General features: G+C 50.4%; 2 protein-coding genes across 2 annotated transcripts; one reads left to right on the top strand and one right to left on the bottom strand.

The window, feature by feature from the left end:
* Window positions 1-1,917: 1,917 nt before the first annotated feature.
* LOC136009234 (histone H2B, gonadal) lies at window positions 1,918-3,010 on the bottom strand. Its single transcript, XM_065669281.1, has 2 exons — window positions 2,870-3,010; window positions 1,918-2,188 (listed from the first exon to the last, which is right to left on the bottom strand). Exons 1-2 carry the CDS (start codon window positions 2,984-2,986, stop codon window positions 1,952-1,954), a joined length of 354 nt encoding a protein of 117 aa, XP_065525353.1. The 5' UTR covers window positions 2,987-3,010; the 3' UTR covers window positions 1,918-1,951.
* A 9,675-nt stretch (window positions 3,011-12,685) lies between these two features.
* Window positions 12,686-21,490, top strand: ASB10 (ankyrin repeat and SOCS box containing 10). The gene is made up of 5 exons (XM_065667124.1): window positions 12,686-13,134; window positions 17,266-17,533; window positions 18,081-18,585; window positions 19,915-20,028; window positions 20,839-21,490. Exons 1-5 carry the CDS (start codon window positions 12,825-12,827, stop codon window positions 21,022-21,024), a joined length of 1,383 nt encoding a protein of 460 aa, XP_065523196.1. The 5' UTR covers window positions 12,686-12,824; the 3' UTR covers window positions 21,025-21,490.
* The last annotated feature ends 406 nt before the right edge of the window (window positions 21,491-21,896 follow it).

Raw genomic sequence — 21,896 nt, 5'->3', positions numbered from 1 at the left:
CCAAGCTGTGTGCATATAACTGCTGATGCCAGATGGTGTGGGAGCTGTGGAGAGGTACAAGGGCTAACAGCTCCTTTAGCATGAAAGAGCCTTTGTTTGCTGTGACTGGGAGAAAAGGTAAAACAGCTCCAGCCACAGTGAAAAATCTTCCCCAACACAAAGATCTCAGCTATTTACAGGTCTGTAAACTGGTGTGTGAAATGTACATCAGGAGAGAAGCCCTGTACTGGTCCTTGTCAACGCATGGCCTCATAGAAAACACAAGTAGTGATTTTGCCTGCTCCTTGCTCTCAGTATGAGTCACTACTGTTCCCAGAAGGATCCCACTACCCATATCTTCAATGCCCAAGCCTATTCTCTGTCATGAATGCACTGATGTGACCCTTCTAGCATGTTCCACCTGGTCACTAACATTTCAGTTCTTGCATACAAGAAGCCCTTCTGTGATATTTAGACCCTGCTTGTCACTGTGATGTTTATTTGCACTAAGGGTGGGTGACAAGGTGCCTTCCCATGAGGACAGGCCTAGAATAAAACTAAATTCAGTGAAACACTATTGCCTGCACAAGCACTGGCACACTGACTGATGAACAAGTCTCCCAAACTCATTCCTTGGAAGATGTGATTTGCTAAGAACATGCCAGTATAATGGAGGCCCTGAGCAGAGGACGGTGTGGATGGCAGCCCAGAGATACCAGTGTCTCCTCCCTCAAAGGTACATTATGTATCTCAGTGGGAGGCTGAACATCCTGAATATGTATTTGATCTTGGAAATCAGCGATCACACCAGTGCTGGTAACTATGATGCAGGAGTTAAGCCAGGAAAAAAACTATGTGCAGCAAACACAGTACAGAAGTGAACAAAATAGAAAGCTTCCTGCCCTTCAGATAGAAAAAGAAGCCTTTCTCTGAGCAGGCATCACATCAGGTATTTCATGAAAGGGTAATACCTTTGAGGGTATACCTTTGAGGTGGAACCTCTTCTGTGCTATGTAACAGATAATGCAATCAGTGGAGACTCAGTAATTGAAGGGACCATCAGTCTAGTGACTGAACTATAAACATCCCAATAGCCAGTATTCCTCCCACTATCTCAGCCTGCTCCTGGGCATCCTGTGGCTAGACCACCTTTATTTGTTGTAAAAGGGTGAGACTACAGGTAACTTGGTTGAGCTGCAAGAGGTTGTAATGGGAAAATGCAGAACATTCAGATGCCACAGCAGCTTCACCAGCTTGTATCAAGCTGCCAGCATGCACTCCCCGCACTGCAACTTGTTTAGAGAGGAGCATGTGGAAGGTAATTTAGTCTGTGATAAACTAGGACAGGTTTGTACTCAATCCTCTTTCTGGATTGCTAGTTAAACCAATCCTACACTTCTTTAGGTGGGCTAGATCCCAGGCTAAAAGTCCTTGCAGTGGCCAGCAGCATGCCAAGAGAACCCTTCACCTTTTCCAACACTTGCATCCTTCCTCCTCCTCAATTTGGATTAGGATTCTGCTCACTCCCCCCCTTAGGAAACACTCAGCCAGGACCTGAAAAGCTTGCAGCTGAGCTTCTCACCAATGGGAGCTCCCAGCACTTCTTGCTCCTTACCCAGGCTGGACCACCACAGACAGCACAACAAGCAGAACCGTCCCTCCTGTTCTTCTCCTGTTGCCTACAGCACCACCCAGGACCCTCAACCACTACCACACGTTGAAGGCAATGGCTGCTCTGTGCCATGTCAGCAGTGGGAGAGGGGGATAGGCAGGACCAGAGGGGGATCCCCTCCAACCTCCCACCCCACTGAAAGCTCTGCCCCAGCTCCTTGGGCCCCCACCAACATCTGCCAGCCCTATCCATGGTGATGATGAACATCCACCGCCTTCTCCTCCCATCCTCCCCCCCCCAGCAGCACCATGACACGCGAGGCACACTCAGTGCAATGGGAATTTATTGGGGTCTGGCCAGTCACTTGCTGCTGGTGTATTTGGTGACAGCCTTGGTGCCCTCAGAGACAGCATGCTTGGCCAGCTCACCAGGCAGCAGGAGCCGCACAGCCGTCTGCACCTCCCGGCTGGTGATGGTGGAGCGCTGATTGTAATGGGCCAGGCGAGAGGCCTCCAAAGCCAGACGTTCAAAGAGGTCATTGATGAAGGAGTTCATGATGCTCATGGCCTTAGAGGAGATGCCAGTGTCCGGGTGCACCTGCCAGATGGTAATCAAGCACTGTCTCACACACCCATCATCCTGAAGTGGGGGCCACACTCCCCCCCCCCCACCCCTTTCAGACAGGGCACTCAAACCACACAGGGACCCTCATTTGCCATCCTAAGGGTCTCAAGTCCTGTGCCACTTGCATTAGACTGAAGAGAGGCTTTGGGATTGCACTGGCAGGCGCCTCCACACAATCCCTTATGGAAAACCAGCCTGTTGAGGGGTGGAGGTAGAACATGAGCTCTAAGTCATGCCTACAGGATCATGCAGGCAACTGACGCCCAGACAACCCATGGTTACCTCTGAAAAGATCTTTTGCTCATCTCCCCAACAGGAATTACCAGAACAATATAATTCTTACACAGAGGGCCAGCACCAGCCCTATTGGCTTATACTCAATGATTTCTTTAGGCAAAGCTATGTACTAAAGCTTATCCTCACCAAGAAATCCTTTCTGATTGAAGCCCATTTCTCATCTTGCCTCTTGCTTAGAATCCCTCCCACCATATACTTTTGAGATTCAGCTGGGGCTCTCTTGTACCCACTCATTCTGTTTTCCATCTCCCTAAATAAGCACATTTTTCTTCCTTCTCTTTAGGCAGTTAACATGCAATGGGCAGAAGTGACTTTACATATAAAGCTGCTTCTAGCTGAAAAGAAACATTTACTCACCTGCTTCAGTACTTTGTAGATATAGATTGAATAGGTTTCCTTCCTCTTAGGCTTCTTCTTGGACTTCCTGTCCCCAGAGGCAGAAGCATGACCACGCTTTCTCTCACCTGCACTCATCTCAGTCTCCAACAGAGCAAGCTCTAACAGAGCAACCAGTAGGTGCCATGGGGCTGGTTATATACTAAAGGCAGCAGCACCCCACCTGCCTCAAGTGCACTCCCAAGGAGCAGAACAAACACACACCTGTAACTGATGATTCCACTTTGCACTAACTGAAGGGCAGCTAGCATGGGAGGGCCTTGGAAGTTACTGACTCAATTAAATTTTCAGACCTGAGAAAAGCCCTGAGAGTAACATGGGCAAAGAGGTGGGCAGGAGCAATAGCATCTCACTCACATGGGGCAGAAGTGTCAGAGGAAAGCTATTCCAAGCTTTTGGTGAAAGGAGCCTTCCTTTCCTGTGTATAAAAACACAGATCATGTCTTTAATCTTTGCATTACAAACTATAAGGCAGTTTGAACTGTGGACATCTGGATTGTTTGGTAGGAGTGGATGACAGCTGCTGTTTGAAAACAACAAAGAGCAGAGATTACATGGGTTACTTGTGGAAAGCTAGGGTCATTATGGAAAGCAGGCTGGGTTCTTCCACAGTTCTCCAATCTCCTTATTTCAGTTTCCAGGTTTCTGATTGCTAAAGGCTTATGTTGTCTTTGAGCGTCGTGCTGTTCTTCCTCAAGTGCTTCCTTCCTGTGCTGGGCCTCTTTGCACCAGCCCAGGTTATCAGCATGCAGGTTATTCAGTTTGTAACAGTCAGAGCTGTGACTAAATCCCTCTGTGTCAGTGGGGTGCAGTTAGCAGTGGGTAGAGGGTTTTTCTTCTGTTTATAAATTGTTTTCAATGGTGTTTTGTTTTTCCTGATGGGTTCTGAAGGTTTGTCTTGGTTTTCTGTTTGGGTTTTTTACCTCCTGGTGAAAAATTTCTCCCTTTCAGGTAGGGGAGAAAGAAACAGTGCAAAAGGAGCTTGACTGGCAGAAGAAACAAAGGGTATTTTCATTCTAGGACTTGTGGCCACCATCTGTTCTTGATTCCAGTGGCTTTGAAGAGAGAACTTTGTTCTGCAGGGCTATAAACTGGGCTAGGATTGAGCATCTTGTGTTTTGCCTTGGGCCATCATGTTAATGACCGGTCCTGCCTGTTTTTCCTCAGGCTGGCTGGGAGCTTCTAGGTGCTCCCTACATGAATGAGCCAGGGCCCTGAAGGGAGCATTAGCAGATTCTGTCTGTCCATATGGAGCCTGTGCAGCCCACAAGGCTGAGTGGGTGCTGTGTCCAGAGTGATGGCGGAGAGCATGATCTCCTGCGCTGTAAGGGGACAGCCCGAGTGTCCCATGAGTGCAGCACCTTCTCAGGGTGTGCAGGGCTGTCCCTGGGTTCCTGCATGGAGGTGCCGCCTCAGTATCTGTGGTGGCATAAAGGAAAGATGTGCACTGTGCTCTGGGTGGAGATGTGGTGGAAGTCCTTTGCCAGTTTCAGGTTGGGAGTGGATGCCTAGTTCTGAGGTCTTCCAGTGTAGGCAAAAATTGGGGTTGGAGTGTCAAGAGGAGCCAGAGCTGTGGCTGGTGACAGTATGTGGGGTAGTGGTGGACTTCACAAGGCTTGTGAGGTGATGCTGAGTTTCATGATCATAGAACTGTGACAAATGCTTGTTTCTGCCTAATTGGTGTGAGTTTAGCTCAGTAGCATGGACCAGAGGAGATGCACATGCTGCTCCTAGAGAGCACAGGAGGCAGCAGAACTGGGACTGAGCATATCACCTTCAGTCTCAGCCATGCTGCTGTGGTATGGTGCCTGCTGGGGGAGGGAGGAAAGAGCTTGTACTGGTACTCCATTCCTTCTGGTTGTAGAACAGCACAGAAGAGTGCTCTTTTCTTTATAGTGCCCTGCCTGCAAGTCAGAACTGGTCCTGAGCAGTGGTGGGAGCAGCATCTTGCCCAACAAGGCTGTATTTCTATTTCCTTCAGCCCTTGCGGCCAGTTGTGCTGTGGGGAGAGGCTGTGCAGCTGGTGCAGGTGGCAGAGTGGCTGTGTCAGGGCTGCCTGTGAGCCAGGTTCATGGTGGAGACTCGTCTGGATGCAGCATCAGAGCCGGGAAAGTCCAGGAATGGGACTGTGAGCAGTCTGGTGTTCGCATCCAGAAAGTGAGCGCTCCATCTCCTTGCCCAGTCTATTCTATTGCTCCCTAGGCCACACTGTCTGAGTTTTCTTGCCCTTTCCAGCAGCACTCACATTTTCCTGGCTGTAGGATGTGCCGTTACGCTTTTTGTGGGACGGAGAGTGCTCAGGGAACAGCTTGGAGCTGCAGTTCTGCTTCTGCCCTATAGGTGGCTCTCTCTGACTACCTGATGCCCGGTATATTTCCGCTGCACACGCAGGATCCTGGTGCTGTCCAGCTTGAAGCAGGCTGTTTGTGGACCATGTAACTTCCCTACGTGGTACCCCGGCTCTCTTAGCAGGCAATTGGCTTACATCTGTGTTGATAAGGTGCTGATTTATGGCTAGATGAGCGGCTGCCTCCTGGGAGTATCTGGTATTGTATCTAGCACTGGATGAGCCCAAAAGGAGTAAGGCTTTAGAGGTGCAGGTGCTCGATTCTCCAATACTGTAATTTGTGCATCCTGCTTCATGTCCACCCACCTCGTTTTTATTTTCCTCCCCTAAATGCTGGAAAAATAGAGTTGATGACTGGCCTAGTATTCCTCTTACTACATCCCTGCATTTCCTCACAGATCTGGAAGGGCAGCCAGCTGTGCAGATGCACCTAGCTTGGGAGGCAGAAGGAGATTGTTGCTCTTGGAATGGTGAGTTCTGCCTTGAACCTGCCCAGATTGTCTTTTTTTGCATTTCCCATATGAGGCTGGATTCATCTGTCACTGTGCAGGGGTCGTGCTGGTTGTTTCACCACAGTACATACCCATAGAGCTGCCCTGATAGAGGATGTCATGAACAGTTTTCTTTCCTGAGAGATCACTCTGCATGCTTAGCATAGATTAGATGTTTTGAGCACTACTCCACAGCTCAGCTTCTTCCAGACTGGACTGTGGCCCTGTTTGTGCCATGGTGCCTTCATGGATCAGGTGAGTTCTGAATGAAGTTGCTCTGGGAGGAGGGGGTAGACTCTGCCAACCAGCAGGGATTCACAACAAACTGGTCACTGCAAAATGACCCAGAAACACTCAGGTTACGGTAAAAAGCAGACCTTAACTAAGAGCCCATGCAGGCACTCTTAAAGCGTTTTGGGGCTGCCTTGGTCTGTGAGTTTGTCTTTTTCTAGGTCTTCCCTTGCAAGTCTCCCACTGAGTTCTTAATGCTACAACACTGCAGCACTGTCATGTTGTGTGTCCCTGACCCCACGTCTACATTAATCTGATTTGTTCTTACCAAGTTATACATGTCCATGGGCTAAAAGTAACCTCTTTTGGTTGTTTTATTTTTTTGCCTTGGTCCATTCTTTAACCCCCTTGAAAGAACGTTATAGTGTGACAAACTGCATCAAAGTGTTCATTAAAACATCAGTAATGCCTGTGTTCTGTTTTCATTTTTGTAAGTGAACAATGAGGTAAGAGTTATGTGCTCTTTTCTCTCATAGGGTGGGGACCAAAAGGCAAAGCATCGCTGAGGCCTGTGATGATTAGGGCAGGTTTGAGGGGCAGGAGCTTTTTGGACAATGGAGGCTGGCACCAGTGTGCAGACCTGCGTGCATTTCTCTTCCCATGTTGTTGCATCCCTTGGCAGCAGTGCTGCCAGGTGGCTGCTCTGGTGCATCATTAGACACTGTTCCAAATAGCATAGGCAGGAATGAGGAAGAGGAAAATGAGCCGGTGATGGATAGCACTGGTGATGCCAAAGCTGTTAAAATATGAACCTCTGAAGTGCAGCCAGGGCTCCAGCAAGGGGCTTTCATCCTCTCTGTGTTCAGCTGCTGGTGTGTGGGGACAGGGCTGGTCTATGTCCCTCCCCTTTTCTGGTTCCGTCTGAGGTAGGCTGTTGTCACTGAGTAATGGTAACTCTGAGTCTGTAACCCATGGTGGCCCAGAATCCCTGCCTGGAGAATGGGAGGTGAGTGATGATCAAAGGTCAGAGAGATGCTTCCCCGTGAACACGCACACTGCTGTTTGAGGCTCTGTTATCCCTGATGCTGCCAGTACTGTAATGGGACTGAGGGTCTGTGGCATCCTCGGAGCTGTGTCTCCATCTAAGTTCTCCACAGCAAGGATTGCTGCAAATAGTTTGTTTCATCGGGTTTTGTTTGTGGGGTTTGGGGTTTTTTATTTTTCCTCTCTCTCTTCATATTCTTTTCACTCTGGAGTCTCGGAGGCAGCCAACAGTAATGCTGCTTCATCTTCCCTGCTTGGGATTGTGCAGTGGAGGTGGGGGATGTATTCAGAAGTTAATTATGTGAAAAAGTCTTATTTGATATCCATAATTTCCAGGGCCATGTAACAATGGGAGTCAGAAGGCATCCCTCTTCTAATGTCCTCTCCTCTTATAGCCCTGGGTTACCTGCTGCCAGACATGGTAGGGGGGACAGGACTGAAAGACCTGCCGTTTGGTAAGGGGCTTTCTGATACGGAGCTGCAGCCAGCAATTGTTAGAGCCCCAGTGACTGCCTTGCTGTGCCCCCGGTGCTGAGAAGCTTGGAACAAGGCAGAGTGCTTCTCTGGGGCCTGAGGACAAGAAGCGTGCTCTCACATAAGCAATGTGTATTGGGCTGGGCTCGGGACAGTTACCTAGTGGTACCCTGTGTGGTCTGCAAGCGGGAGGAGGTTGTTTCCATGTGGCCCCATGCAGGGTGTGGGACTGGAGAATGGGATGACACGGGCAGAGTGGCCCCATGAGGAATGGCTGCTGCAGGCCACACGCCGTTTTCCCATTAGCGAGTGTTTAGTTCAGCGTTTTAAATAATTGTGTCCTCGGAATGATATTTAAAATCCATTTGGGAGGCAATGAGGCGGGAAAGTGCCTATGCCATTGTGATGACGCTGCGCAGGCCGCGCCGCACATGCATATTACAAACTCGTTACAGGCTCGTTTACACGCACGCTGCTCACTCCCCACACAACCTCTTTCAGATGCTCCTAATGTTTCTTCCCCGCCATGGCTGCTTCTGCTCAGCACTAGGGAGAAATTGACTTGATAAGTCAGGCCTGGTGTCGTCTGCAGCAAGACGAGCAAGGGGCATGGTGGTGGCAGTTGGGTGCTGGCCTTTGAAATGGGATGTGTGGAGCATGCTAGATGATGGGACTGTCCCTCAGGTGCGCTGCCCTCGTGCTCCATGCTCATCAGTGCAGAGCTGTGCTTACTGCCTGACAAGCACTTGAACTTGTGTTATTGCAGGCTCCAGACCCTGCAGCCCTAATGCTTTCAGCTGCTGTGCTCTGGGTGCAGCTGGGAGAAGAGCTGCAGCACCCATGCCAGGCTGACTATGAAGCTCAGCAGCATGTGCTCTTCAGTGTCTATGGACAGGCTACGTGAGCTGGAGGGACCAGGCAGGAGGGAACAGATGGAGCAGCATCTTGAGCAGCAGTTTCTTGAGTTCTGGCTAGTGGCTGAATGGGAGGGTGGCCTTGATGTCTGTCCCTCTATCCCCAGTTCCTCTCTGACTGCTGCATGGGCATCCTCCTCTGCCCTCCCAGCCTGTGCAAAACAAAGCCTATGCGGCAGTACAGGGCTCCTGGTACCACTTTATCCCGTTGGCCTCAGTGGCATGAGCAGTGTTCAGTCGTCTCCTTTTATCCTCTCCTGATTGTGTTCAGGCTCTCTTAGCCAGGGTCTTAGCTGTGGTTTTGCTTGGTGCCACCTTGTAGACAACTATGTGAGGTGAGGATCAAACCCGCAGGTATACTTAAGGGCATGCTGGGTTCTGACATCTGTGTCCCTTGCACAGTGACCTTGCTGGCTGCTTTCTGGAATAGGAAAAGATGCTCTAACATTATTTTCTCAAAGAATGCTGAGCAGGTATGAGGGCAGAAGAAAAGCAGGAGTAGGGGCAAAGGTTGTCAGATCAGAGGAGGAAGGGCAGGGTACAAAACATGGGGACTATCTGTGTTTGAGGCAGCAAATGTTCTCAGGACGTGGTATTTCCCCCCATCCCACCGCAGGGCTGGTGTGTCTGAATTTCCAGTACATTTGGGAAACATGTGGTAGGATGGTCGTGGGATGAAGGGGTTGGGTCCCACAGCCTTATGCTGAAGGGGTGCTAACTGATATAATCTGGGGCAAGGAAGTGATCATGTGCTGCCTGCATTCATATTTCTGCCAGCAATGAATGGAACATTCACAATGTACTGCCTAAGTAAGGGAGCTGCGTGCCATGTTTAGGAGTGGACTGGAGCTGCTCTAAATGCAACACAGATCAAGAAACCAGAGGCTGATACTTAATGGCTGAAACTTTGCACAGTTTATATGCATGAGTCTGTGGATGGTAATATGTGGGGTATTGCCTTAATCGTTCCCTCCCTGTGTATGTGCCTGTGAGTAGTAAGGCTCCAGCGGAAACCTTCACCTTGCTTTCAAAGAGTCTGTCTGGGGTGGCTTTATTCTTCAGGACACTACATTTTGCCTTCTGTGCATAGGGCTTTGGGTATTTGCTCTCCACTTGCCACTTCTTGTGGCCATAGCTGTGGTGCAAGATGCGTGAGTCCGTCTTGGGTTTCCAGGTGCTTGCTTATTAGCACATCTTGGTGTGGGTGGTGAGCAATGCCAAACGCAGGTATCTGGACTTGCATGTGTATGGGATGCTTGGCTTTCCCTGCTGAGACGCTGAGTGTTGTGTGCTGGTGAGGAGAACCTGGCTGTTCTGTCTGCCAAGCTTCATTTTTCACGTGCGTGGTGGCTCAGCTCATCCAAGCCAGGCTGTGTTACATGCCCGTCAGCTGCCTGTGCAACTGCCCTTCCAAGGGAGATGGGTCAGAGGTGCTTTAGGGAACAGGGTGGGCTCTGCTATGGGGAAGGCAGCAGTTCTTCACTGATGGTGGCGGTGGGCTGAAACACAAGTGGGAAGGGTATAAGATGACAATGAACCGGGTGTGATGAGGTGTTCTCTTAACAGATGTGGTGTGGCCATAGGGAAGCCTCAGGTAAAAGGCTGAGTGCCTTTGGGAGGCAGGGGAAAACAGAGTTGAAAGAGTGAGTTTGGTGAAGTTCAGCTGCCCCATCTTTGCAGACAGAGTCCATGGCCTGAGGCTGATCAAGACATAAAAGAGAAGAGGCGGTAAAAGATATCTTCCTGCAGATGAGCCCTGTGGACCTTCCTACTTGGCAACTGTTTTACTTGGAGATGTTGAAGGGAGATGGAAAGGCTTCTGAGATTGAGGGAGTTCAAGAGCAGAGCTTGCAGGCTCAGGAAGGTATTAATGGCTGTTTCTTCCTGGAGAAAGCTCAACTTAACCACTGCTTTGTGCAACCTGTGACCATGTGCAGGAAGCAGTTAGCCTGGGAGTGGCTAATATGTGATGTGGCCTCTAGGGACATGTTCCTGGTCCAGTGACAGTGAGAAGTTAGCAGTGAACCAAGAATCAAGCAGGTTCTATGTTGAGATTGTCTTCTTTCCAGGCTAATGATGAGTTCTTGGAAGAGGAACTGAGTGTGAGTGTGAGTGTGAGGAAGAGATCCTGAATGTGGCAATGGACCAGGAAGATGAGAAGCCACACAAAGCAAAGGTGACTGGTGGTAAGGTCAGGAAGAGAGCCCAGTGTTTCAGGCACCATGGGTAGGAATGCATAGCCAGCAAACTGAGCAAGGCTGTGGGTGGATTTAGGGCTGGCTCACCTGAAATTGGCTGTTTGGGCTGTGTCTCTGCCGGTGTTCCCTGCTTCAGACCCCTGTGCTTCTGCTCTGGTTAAGGCTTCTGACACTGCAGCTAGCGAAGTTGCTGCAGCTGTCAGTAGTCTGGTTTGGGAATGACAAGCATTTGTTTTGTAAAAGGCCTTCCATGAGGAAGGAGGTGAGACCCAGAGAGAGAGATTGATGGGCTGTCAGCTTCTATATTCAAACTTGCCTTCCAGCTGGGTTAGAATTTTTAATAACACAGTTCACAGTCCCTTCCATGTGCTGTCCTTAGCAGGTCCTCTTTCCTGAGAAGCTGGCTTGCTTGTGTCAGAAGTGAGCCTGGAAAGCTCTTCTGAATGACTTATTGCCATAGCAAGTTGCTCCTGAGCAGCAGTGTTACTGAGAGTGGTTACCACTCCAACCCATGTGCTGCTGTGCAAGAACAGTCCTGAAGAACGTTTGAGGGACAACCTCCTTTACTCACATGAGGGTCTCTAACCCAGTCCCCATGTCTCATGACCTACTTGTAAATGCGAGCTTCCATTCAGTAATGTCGTCTTGAGGATCATGCATGTTCTGCTTATTCTTTCCTTGGAGCCTGGTCTGAAGCTCCATGAGGTCTCTCTCTGCTACATTTGCTTACAGGAAGGACTCTTTGTGCTTGCTGGAATAAAGGCTTTCCCAAAACAGCAGCTGCTGGCTCCACTTGCATTACCCTTTTGCAGACTAGCAGGATCTAGCTGCTTGTTCTCCCTTATAATCAGGGTGCAAGTTCTTTCAGCTCCCTCTTTGATTTCATCTACTGTATTGCAGAGGTGTGTACTTTGCTTTTGGCTTCTATCTAGCACAGCAGCTTCTGTATACCCATCAGGTTTAACAGTAAAGCAAAAACAGGGTTTATTAATGCTTAAGGTAGAAAATGAGGAGCTAATAGTTCAAGACTTGAAAACAAAGTGCACAGTATGGACTCCAGTAGCTTACTATGTGTCATCAGGACCTTCTGAAAGCGGTAGCATTTAATATATCCAGATTAGTGTATATGACTAGCTAATATCTGCATTAAATATGGTTTGCCGGGTAGTCTCTGACCTGATAGGGCTGGCCATATACTACATCTTTAGGCTTGTAGTTTACACGGATGACTTTGTTAGTAGCAAGGTATGTGAGCTCCTACAGCTGCTGAGCAAGGTGGAGCCCATCTACAGGGAAAGGAGCCTGGTGGAGTGCGTAGGTAATTCATCCTGTCTCCTCTGCTTTTTCCTGCTTGACTTTTCCTCTCCATTTGGTTTCAGCCTGATTGTCCCATTTCCTTTGTGCTTTGGACAAGGGGCCAGTAGTTTCTCCTGCCCTAAACCCATTTCTATCTTCTGGGCTGTGACCCTCCTTTGCAGCCTTTTATTACCCCCTGCAAACTTGCTCTCACTGCAGAACTGGTAAATGAATAAAGCCCTGGGTAAAAGGTGGCTCTGGGCAGTGTAAGAGATGGCAGAAGTGAAGGAGGCAGAAGAGAGAAATGAGAAAGGGGAAATTAAAAATAAGTTAATGAACAGTTCTGATGAGCTCTGTACGTGTTGTTTTGGGACAGAACAGCTCTTTGTCAGTTTTGGCCGCTGTTTGTGCAGGAGAGCACAAACCGCTGAGTGGGGAGAGGCTCTGGGAGGAATTTGTGTGCCAAAGAGAAAGGCCACTGGGGATGTGTGTACAGATATACCTATGGAGGGATGGGCATGGCGAAGCTCACCACATGTGAGTGAGGCTGGAGAGGTCTCCATAGTTGTGCTTGGACTGTGGCCTTGCTCTGTTTCATTCCAAGTGGGAGAATAGCGCAGAGCAAAGAAGCAAGCACATAGAGAGTGTTTCAAGGCTGCCTGCTACCCTTCTCCTGTATCTAATGTGTGCCGGTGATTGCATCCAGCAGCTGAAAATAATCTCTTGGGAGGAGGTGATGAACGGGAGCTGCCAACCAGGACTATTTATAATGGGTGATTCAGGCCATTCCTGAATCCAGCCAGACACTGGGAAGCTGGAACCCAGGAGTAACCTGCAAAGGACACAGCCTTGGATAAGAGGCTGTTGCTTGCAGCAGCTTGTTTATTGTATAGTTCAGACTTGCCCTGTTTGTCCCCTGTGATGGACTGCACCTTTCCCTTCAGCTCTAACACACGCTTGCTGCAAATGGATGGGGGGCAGCTGGATGAGCGGAAGTACTCTGGGCGTGTAAGGCCCCAGTACTACCACAGTAAGCACAGCCTGAGCCCAGCTAGCCGGAGATGCCAGAACAGCCGTTTGGAGCCACTGGAGTGCCGGGATCTGCTGGTTCAGAATGCGCTTTTCACTGGGGACCTGGAGATGGTGCAGAAGTACTTCACCAGGGATGCAGCCATCAATCTCATCATTGAGACCAAGGGTGGTGAGCTACGGTGGACTAGCAAGAAATTTGGTAAGTGTGCAGGGCTGGGGCACGGGAGGATGGAAAGTGCCCAGGATGGGGATAGGAGAAAGAGTGCTGATGCCTGAGAAAAGTGTTGAGAGGAATCCCCAGTGGTGGAAGCCGGGTGGTGAAAGAGGGACTGAGGAAGAATGGCTTTTGGTTGAGGAAGGATTCCAGTGCTTTTGAATAAATGGTAGCGGTCTTGTTGAAGGTGGCCAAACTGCTGGTGAGAATAGGGCCTTTGGAAGTGCTGCTGGAGAGGAACAACATCAGGGCTGCCCTGTTAGAGATCGCTGGGACAGATGTGAAATATGAGTGAGATGGAGGCAGTGCTTGGGTGAGAAGGCATCAGGTGGCATAAAGATGCTTTTCTTGCCTTACGTCTTAAGTTGGGTCTGTTACTCCAGCTCATTAGAAACTGGAGGCTGTGACATGCTTTGAGAACAGCAGAGAAGCGGTAGTAGAGGGATTAGTAGTCTGGAAGTGCAGTTGTCCTTGCTGCTGTCTGTCAGTAGTGTGGTGCAGGCAGACATCCAGAATTTAAGACAGAGGCTGTCAGGTGTACAGGGGCCATAAATGCACCATTCTTTTCCATAGAAGGTTGGTGACAAAAGCTCCTCTGTGCCAGAATGGAAGACCTGTTGATAAAGGCCGCTTTCCCAGAGGTGTGTGCTCTTTTTAAGTGTCCTGGCACAAAGCTGTGGAGCACATTGATAAAGCTTGACCATGACCAAGTGTTTTGTGTGGGGATCCGCGCTGCCAAGAGACAAACAGGTAGCGCAAGCTTGCAGATGCAAGTGCTGCTGCTTGTGAGTGGTGAAGATTATTTACTGACTTCCAAGATTTGTACAACCCAGGTGTTGAATTGTTACAGTCTACTTAGGAATAAAAATACAAAAGGTACTGCCCTTTGCATAACTGAAACCACTTGTCAATAAAATACTCATTGCACATTTTAACTCCTGTCTTATGCTGGGCCAACAGACACTTGAACAGCAAGTCAGTCTGCTTGTAAATATTTGTGTCCCAAGGATATCAGAGCAGTTGATGTAAAGCAGCTTTAGACAGAAATTGCTCTTACCACTAAAGTTTCGAGATGTGAAAGATCAACCCAAATCATTCATCAAGGCAAACAGACCAAAAATGTGCTGCCAAATTTATCAGATAAGGGTATAGAAAAACAACCAAAGCAAACCTTCATGCTTTGGTTCTGTATCTCACTGCCCTATGGTGACAGTTTCTTAAAACTTAGCCAGCCAGTGACCTTAAAGCAGACACTAGTGACCTGGTGTTTCCCAAGTCATCCCAACTGATATTTTAAGAAGCCCAGAGGAAGCATACATTATATGGTGTTACTGACACTAACTCGCACAGCCTTTTGCCTCCTTGGTGATGTGTATGTGATTGGGAACTTTAGACTCTTCGTGGGACACCAACTTATATCTTTGGGGAAACAGAGGATACCATCAGGGGAGAAAGTCTGCCTGGTGCTTCCCTCCTTATTCTTTCATGCACTACATTTTAGCTAGACAAGATGGTGAAGTCAGCACAGAGCGAGCATGCTGGACACCGTCAGTACATTTGGTCATTTATTTTCATTACTATCTCACACTCTTCTCTGGTCCCCCAGGTAATTGTTGCTTGGTGGTCTATTGGGGTCACTTGTTTTTAGCTGTATGATCTGAAGAGTTCCACACCACAGAATTAAACTAAACACTACTAGCCTTCCATACAGTTTGATATGTTCTTTAAAACACATGGTTTGAACAAAATGCACACACAATGCTGACAAACTCTGAGCAAAGTGTGCTGTTCTGTAACCAAAGTAGGGGTAGGGTGGGTTTATACAACTCGGTGGGGACAGGAGAAAATGCCATTTCAGGTGAAGGGGCAGCAGTGAAGAACCCCGAGTGAAGCGACTGTCAAAGGATATGAAAAGGAGTACTAAAACAATGCAGGAGCTCTCTGTAAAGCTGAATTCCAAGGAAAAGTAGGAAGGGGTCTAAAGGATAATTACCTTCTATGTTTTCACTTCTCTTGTAATACACTGTTTTCCCATCCTTGTACATATTTCAGCCTTTGTCTTCAAAATCCTTTGTCTTTCAGCTTTGATTAAAATGAACTTTCCTTTAGCTTGTTTAAAAACCTCTCTAGAGCCAAGGGCTCGGGTGGAACTAGCAAACTGGTGTGTGTTCAGTGCTGGAGCTGTGCGAGGAGCCAAGGGCTGGACAGAGCTGTGCTGCTGGTCTATGGCAGCAGCTGGGTGACAGAAGGCTAGCTGGACATGAGACTACTTCCTCGCTTTTCTTAGTGATGTCGTGTCTCTGTTTCTACCCTTCAGGCTACCCTTCTCCCCTGCTGCCCTGCCCTGCCTAAGGGTTTTCCCTTCGCAACCAGTGACTGTAGGGATACTGCTGCCTGAGAGGATTGTCCTTCTCAGCCTCTTGGCCCAAACATTCTGTCACAAGGTTTCCCAGAATAGAAGAGCTGAGACCTGAGCTGTACCCACCCTGGGCCAAACAGTGCTGTGGCATGTCTGCCCTCCTTGCATAGTGCCCCAGGGCGGGCAGGCAGGCAGCCCATCAACTAGGGCACAGCGCGCTGGTGGGGCTGCAGCCCCAGGCTCAGAGCCTAGCCGGGAAGGCAGCAGCAGCACGTCCTGCCCTGGTGTCTGGGTGGTTCTGGGTACTGCATCATGGGCAGCATCAGAGGCAGAGGAGACAAGAGCCAGGAGCCCATTTGCATACAGAAGGTGGATGGCCCTGCCCAGACCTACTGGCAAGCCCTGCTGACTGGGGATCAGGAGGTTGTGGCTGAGATCCTCAGCAACTCTCAGAACAACCTGAGTCCCAGTGCAGTGTTTGACACCAGTGACCTGGAAGAGTGGAAGAACTACCGCTTCAACATCCGCTGGCTGAGTATGCAGGGGGCAGCGGGCCCCACCTCAACAGGGACTCAGAGCCTTTTGCTTATGCTGCAGGACATTCCTGTTGCTGGGTTATGGGTGCTCATTGGATTATGGAGGAATGAGGGTGGGAGTGAGAGCACTAGGATGTAGTTGGGCTCCCCTGTGCTGCTTATGGGAGAGTGTTCGTGTGTTCGGGAGTGTGATCCGGGATACCCAGCTCTTCTAGCAGGGGTTGTGCAAGTGCTTGGAAGCTGCTTGGGTTCCCCCACTTGGCAGAGGAGATTCAAGTTCCAGGTGGTGCTCCTTCTGTAACCAGGTTCTGTGTGCCTATTCTGTCTGTGTGCAGCCTGTGCTGCTGGTCTCTCTGTGGGCTGTGCTGGCCAAGGAGCTGTCACAGCCCTGCATTAGGTCCTCAAGATAGTTCAGTTTGAACCTGGCCCTAGGAAACACAGTTGATTGCATGCTGCTTCTGCAAGAAAGAGGTGAGAGCGATGTAGTGTTGAACATACGAAGTCTGGGACTTGGTTCTCCAACCTAGCCTGGTTGGGCAGCAAGAAACATGATTTAAGGAGACCTTTTTCTGTAACAGCTGCAGGCTGTTTGCCGGCAGACTGCACCAGCTCAGCAATGGTTCCAGCATCTTTGCTGAGTTTGCATGTTTCAGCCCTTTGCTCTCTCCTAAGCCCTAGATGTCCATCTCTGCTGAAGCTTTCTTGTCTGCACCATGCTTACGGCTTGTTGGAATCTCCTGTGTGTGTGTCAGCCTGCTTGTTTTACTGTCTGGTTCCTTGTGTTTGTGGTGCTTCACACCAGGTGCTCTTCCCAGCCACCTTGTTGCTTTCAGCCCTGCCTGTGCCCCAGGCACTTCATCTGCTTTACTCCTGTCAACACAACCCCTGTCCTGCATGACTGAGTCGCAGGTGAGAAGCATACTTCCTGGGAACAGCCTTTGCTTAAGGCGCAGCTGCTCCCTTGAGCTCCCCATCAGCGTGGCTGTGCAGTGTAAGGCACTATCCCCAGTACTTTGCCTTCGGCAGGCTAGTCAAAAGGCAGGGACTCTGCAGAGAAGAGACTGTCACAAAGAGGCAGTCCCTTAAGGGGAAACCCGAGTCTCTCGGAGGGCGGGGTGGGGGGATATGTATATAAGGTCCCCTGGGGGAAAGGGCAGGTCTGGACACAGTGCTCCTGTGCACTGTGGCTGGATGCAGCCCCCGACCTCTCTTTCCCTGCAGGACTGTGGTCTCTGAGCTATGAGCAGGAGCTCACCACGCCGCTGCACATCACAGCCAGCCGGGGCTACACAGACTGCCTGCGGCTCCTGCTGATCAGGGGTGCTGCCGTCAACTTCTCACCAGGGGGTAAGACTGCCCTGCATGAGGCTTGTGCAGCAGCCAGCACAGACTGCGTGCGCCTGCTGCTCAGCTTCGGTGCTGACCCTGAGGCTGTCTCCCAGGATGGCTACAAGCCCCTGCATCTCTGCAAGAGCCCAGACTCCATCGAGTGAGTTCTGCTGAGGGGGCACAGTGGATCTCCCCACCTCAAGCCTTATCCTTTGTAGGAGGGTACCCTGCTTATCCCTGCAGGTGGGGTGGTGGTTACAGCAACAGCTGCTGAATGGGATGGCCTTACTGCCTGTTCCAGGACCAGCATCACCTCTGAAGTCCAAGAGATCACTGCAAGCTGTAGTCCTCAGCTGATGCAGCTGAGTTTGGTGCTGCTGTCTTGCTACCCACCAGCAATACAGAGCCAATGGTTCACATTGAAGCTCAGGGCACACACTGTGCACGCAGGCTGATGTGGGTGTGTGGGAGCAGACTCTGGGTGTAACAACACTGTATTACACATCTGTGGAGACTTAACTAGAATTAGGATGGTGGTATCTCCACTCACCAGTCATCTGGCTTAAAACTGCTCCAAGGCATGAGGAGCAGGGACTTTTGGACTTCTGGGAAAAGTAAAAGCCCTAGGATGGTACAAATATGGGGGTGAGGGGAGGTAGTATAACTGGACAGGAGAGCCTGTCACTGAGTCATCTTGGCCCACACAGGTGTTTGCAGCAGCTGCTGCAGCACGGAGCCAGCGTGAAGAGTCGGACAGAGGAGGAAGACGACACAGCACTGCATATAGCAGCACGGCATGGCCTGACAGACCATGTCCAGCTGCTTCTGCGCCATGGGGCAGAGCTGGAGGCAAGGAATGAGGAGGGGCAGACACCACTGAATGCTGCCTGTGCTCAGCCCCACCAGCCCCAGGACATGGACCGCTACTACCAGGTCTGCCAGCTGCTGGTGGAGAGTGGTGCTAGCATCAATGCTGCAGATAGGGACCGTCAGCGCCCACTTCACCTGGCCTGCAAGAACGCCAATGCTCAAATAGCAGAGTTACTGCTGGCCCGGGGTGCGAATGTCAACGTCATGAACTACAGCGGCAACACGGCACTGCACAATATCCTTCAAGCTGCTGCCTACAAGCTAGACCACCACCCAGAGCTTGTGGTGCAAGCCCTGCTCAACTACGGTGCCGTCCGCATCTGGCCTGGTGCTCTTCTCAAGGTGAGGGGCTCACAGCCGGGCAGGGGCATGGTCGGAAAGGGATAATGTGAACATTAGTGCTCCAGTGAGAGCAAGAGTGTTTCTGTCACAGAAAGGGCTTGTTCTGCGCCAGCCTGCTTGCTTGTCTCTTCCCAGGGGCTGTGGGAGGGGAAACTGACATGAATGGTAAGGGGTTTCGTGAAGTTTTCTCCTGGGGAATGTTCTCCTGTAGGACTCTCCCACTTCCATCTGCCAAGCTGTGTGGACGGTACTTACTAGTTTCCTTAATCACTTGCCCAGGAAAGTGTTCTGTCTCTTGGGCATGTTTCTTCTTTGGGCCATACCTTCCAGCTCATGCTGCCTCTGCAAAACAGCAGTAAACAGAGGGTTAATTTTCTGTCTTAATTCCTGAGCAGTGCAATAATTACCCAGCCCGGAGATCAGCAGATTGCTCTCCCCTTTGGGAAAATACAGGAAAATCAACAATTAACACTAATTAATCTCCTATTAACGCCAGATAATGAGGATCACTCGTACAGCCAGAATAGACTCTGACAGCTACTGCTGGCCTGGGCCATGGGGAGCGGGAGCCAAGAGCCGGGGGAGATCTGCCTCTGTGCAGCTATGCATGGGTGGGGTGTGCTCCAAAGGCCACACGGGTGGTGTAAGATACAGAGCACCAGCGTACTGCTTGCGTTTACACAGACACAGTACACACCAGAGACGTGTTACACAAGACGTGTGATGTCTTCCTGGGGCTCTGTGTCACAGCTAACATGAGTACATTTACTTCCTAGGACACCCATTACACACAGCACAGATACCAGATGTCTCTGTAGCTCCATGCTAAACAGGCACAATACATCCCTGAGACCCCTGTGTAGCCCTCAACAGAGGCATGGTATGCCTTAGTCTTGCTGCCCGCAAGATCAGCGTCAGTCCTTGCCCCAGAACGGCTCGTGCTCTAACTAGGAAAACGTGAGGGAAGGAGCCTGGTGTAAAGCAGAGTGTTGGTTGCTTGCAAGCTACTTGCAGCAGTGAGGCAGATGAAGTTCTGCATCCCTGCCATGTATGTTAGCTGCTGCATCCAAGGAGAGGCTGTAGGGACCCGGTTGTGCTGAATACAACCATGCTGTGCGTGTTGGGTGTTGGGTGTTGGTTCAGTCACAGGAGTGGTGCTCCGGCATTTCCCACCGTTGTTGTGGGTTTGATCTCCTGGGGCAGCACAAGGGAAGGACATCAGTTCCCAAGATTTACCAAGGCTATTTTTGAGCAGCTTTTAGGAGGTGAAGGTAGGACTTGCAGGACCTTGCCCAAAGGCAGTGTTCATCTGCTCTCTCCCTGGCACAGGTGCTGCGGTACTGCCATACCTGCCCGCGTGTCATCGAGGCCCTGATGAACAGCTATGACCATGTGCGTGTCTCTGAGGACTGGGTGGAGGCAGTTCCAGCTGAGGTTGTACAGGTGAGGGAATGCATCCTGCCATTGAGCTGCTGTGACAGGGTGCCAGAGGAGCCTTGGGGCTGAGGGAAGTTTGGGGCAGGGCTGGGTCTGGGTGGAGATTTGCGGGGCACAGGGGTGGTGCTGTTGGCGGATAGGGAGGAAGCACCACAGAATCATAGAATCAATTAGGTTGGAAAAGACCCGCAAGATCATCAAGTCCAACCGTTACCCCAGGACTGCCAAGTCCACCACTGACCCATGTCTCTAAGGGCCTCACCTACATGCTTTCTGAACACTTCCAGGAACAGTGATTCTACCACTTCCCTGGGAAGTCTGTTCCAATGTCTGACCACCCTTTTGGCGAAGAAATGTTTCCCAATATCCAGTCTAAACCTCCCCCAGGAGTAGCCTGAGGCCATTACCTCTTGTCTTACCACTAGTTGCCTTAGAGAAGAGACCAGCCACCTTCTTGCTCCATCCTCCTCTCAGGTAGAGAGCAATAAGGCCCCCGCTGAGCCTTCTCCAGACTAAACAACCCCAGTTCCCTCAGCCATTCCTGATAAGCCGTATTCTCCAGATCCTTCATGTTGCCCTTCTCTGGACATGCTCCAACACCTCAATATCTCTCTTGTAAGGAGGTGGCCAGAACTGAATACAGGATTTGAGGTGCAGCCTCACCAGTGCTGAGAACAGTGGGATTATGCTGGTGGTCCTGCTGACCACACTATTTCACCATAGTGACTAAGGTAGAGGGATGTCTGGTTCAACCTCTGCTGCAAGGGTGGTATCTTTAGCTTTATCTGTGTGTCGTCCTCTTTTCTGTTTCTGTAGAAATACCCACGTTTCTACCAGTCACTCTTTTCCCTGGAGCGAAGACCTCGCTCCTTGCAGCATCTGGCTCGCTGCACACTCAGGACCTTCCTGGAGGGCCGGTTGCTTCTGGTCCTGTCCCAGCTGCACCTGCCAAGTGCCTTGCACCGTTTCCTGCTGCTCAGCTTTGAGGATGTTCTCTACTGAGGACGGTGGTTCCAGTCCTACTTTGCCTTTCTGTGCAGATGTTCCATCCCTGCGGTGCCGACTGTGCCTTCAGTGCTAGCCCCTTCCCCTCGCACACCTCCTGCCAGGCCATGTCAGCCCCCCAGGCCAAACCTGTTGCTGTGTCCCTGTCACAGGCAGATTTGTGTTCTGCCTCATGCGCCTGTTTTGTGGCACCCTGTTTACCTGTACTAATCAGGACAAACTCCAGACTCAGTAGGAAAAGCAAGATATGGGGATTAGGGTGTTTTGAGGGACAAGGAGCAAATACACTGCATTGATCACAGTTTTAGTCATAGCATGTTGGTCTCGCTATCTCAAGTCTACAAATTCTAACCTGAATGATGCAGCTCTATGCCCTGGGCATTTATTAAGATCCTGTCTTTAGTCAAGTTGTTTACGGTTTGTACCCAAAGTTGTTTGGAATAAACCCTAGTCTTGCTCTATAGCTACCAGAGTATGATTTCTGCCTTGCTTTGAAGGCTGTTCTGACAGAGCTTATCCATGTGATGTGCCACACGTAGTGGCACGTGCTCTCTCAGACCCACACATCCACCTGCTTCTCAGGAGACATAGAGAAATGTGTGGTGAGTGTGGGGCTGAGGCCTCCCACACAGACACTTCCCATGCAGGTTCAATGTCTAGGTTTGCCTGGCTTTGCAGCTCAGGGCGGGACAGCAGTGTTTGTGCTGGCACTGGGGACTTTGATGTGGGGCAAGGAGGAAGCATGTCCTGACAGTGCTGGTCCCCTGGGCCCAGAGCAGCCAGCGTCTACCAGAGTACAGTGCAAGTCCACACACTGCTGCCTGGGCTGCACCACACTCTAGACAAGGTAAAGGGTAGTGTTGGTTCCT

Source organism: Lathamus discolor, chromosome 2 (assembly GCF_037157495.1).
Source record: "Lathamus discolor isolate bLatDis1 chromosome 2, bLatDis1.hap1, whole genome shotgun sequence".
Lineage (NCBI taxonomy): Eukaryota > Metazoa > Chordata > Aves > Psittaciformes > Psittacidae > Lathamus > Lathamus discolor.
This window is presented reverse-complemented; position numbering and strand designations above follow the sequence as displayed.

What these genes read in the sequence shown, in the direction of transcription:
- LOC136009234 (XM_065669281.1), bottom strand. Translation starts at nt 2,986, where the DNA reads ATGAGTGCAGGTGAGAGAAAGCGTGGTCATGCTTCTGCCTCTGGGGAC. An exon ending in TCTACAAAGTACTGAAGCAG is followed by an intron (nt 2,189 to 2,869) that starts GTGAGTAAATGT and finishes ACCATCTGGCAG; the next exon opens with GTGCACCCGGACACTGGCAT.
- ASB10 (XM_065667124.1), top strand. Translation starts at nt 12,825, where the DNA reads ATGGACTGCACCTTTCCCTTCAGCTCTAACACACGCTTGCTGCAAATG. An exon ending in GGCCTGGTGCTCTTCTCAAG is followed by an intron (nt 18,586 to 19,914) that starts GTGAGGGGCTCA and finishes TCCCTGGCACAG; the next exon opens with GTGCTGCGGTACTGCCATAC. An exon ending in TTCCAGCTGAGGTTGTACAG is followed by an intron (nt 20,029 to 20,838) that starts GTGAGGGAATGC and finishes CTGTTTCTGTAG; the next exon opens with AAATACCCACGTTTCTACCA.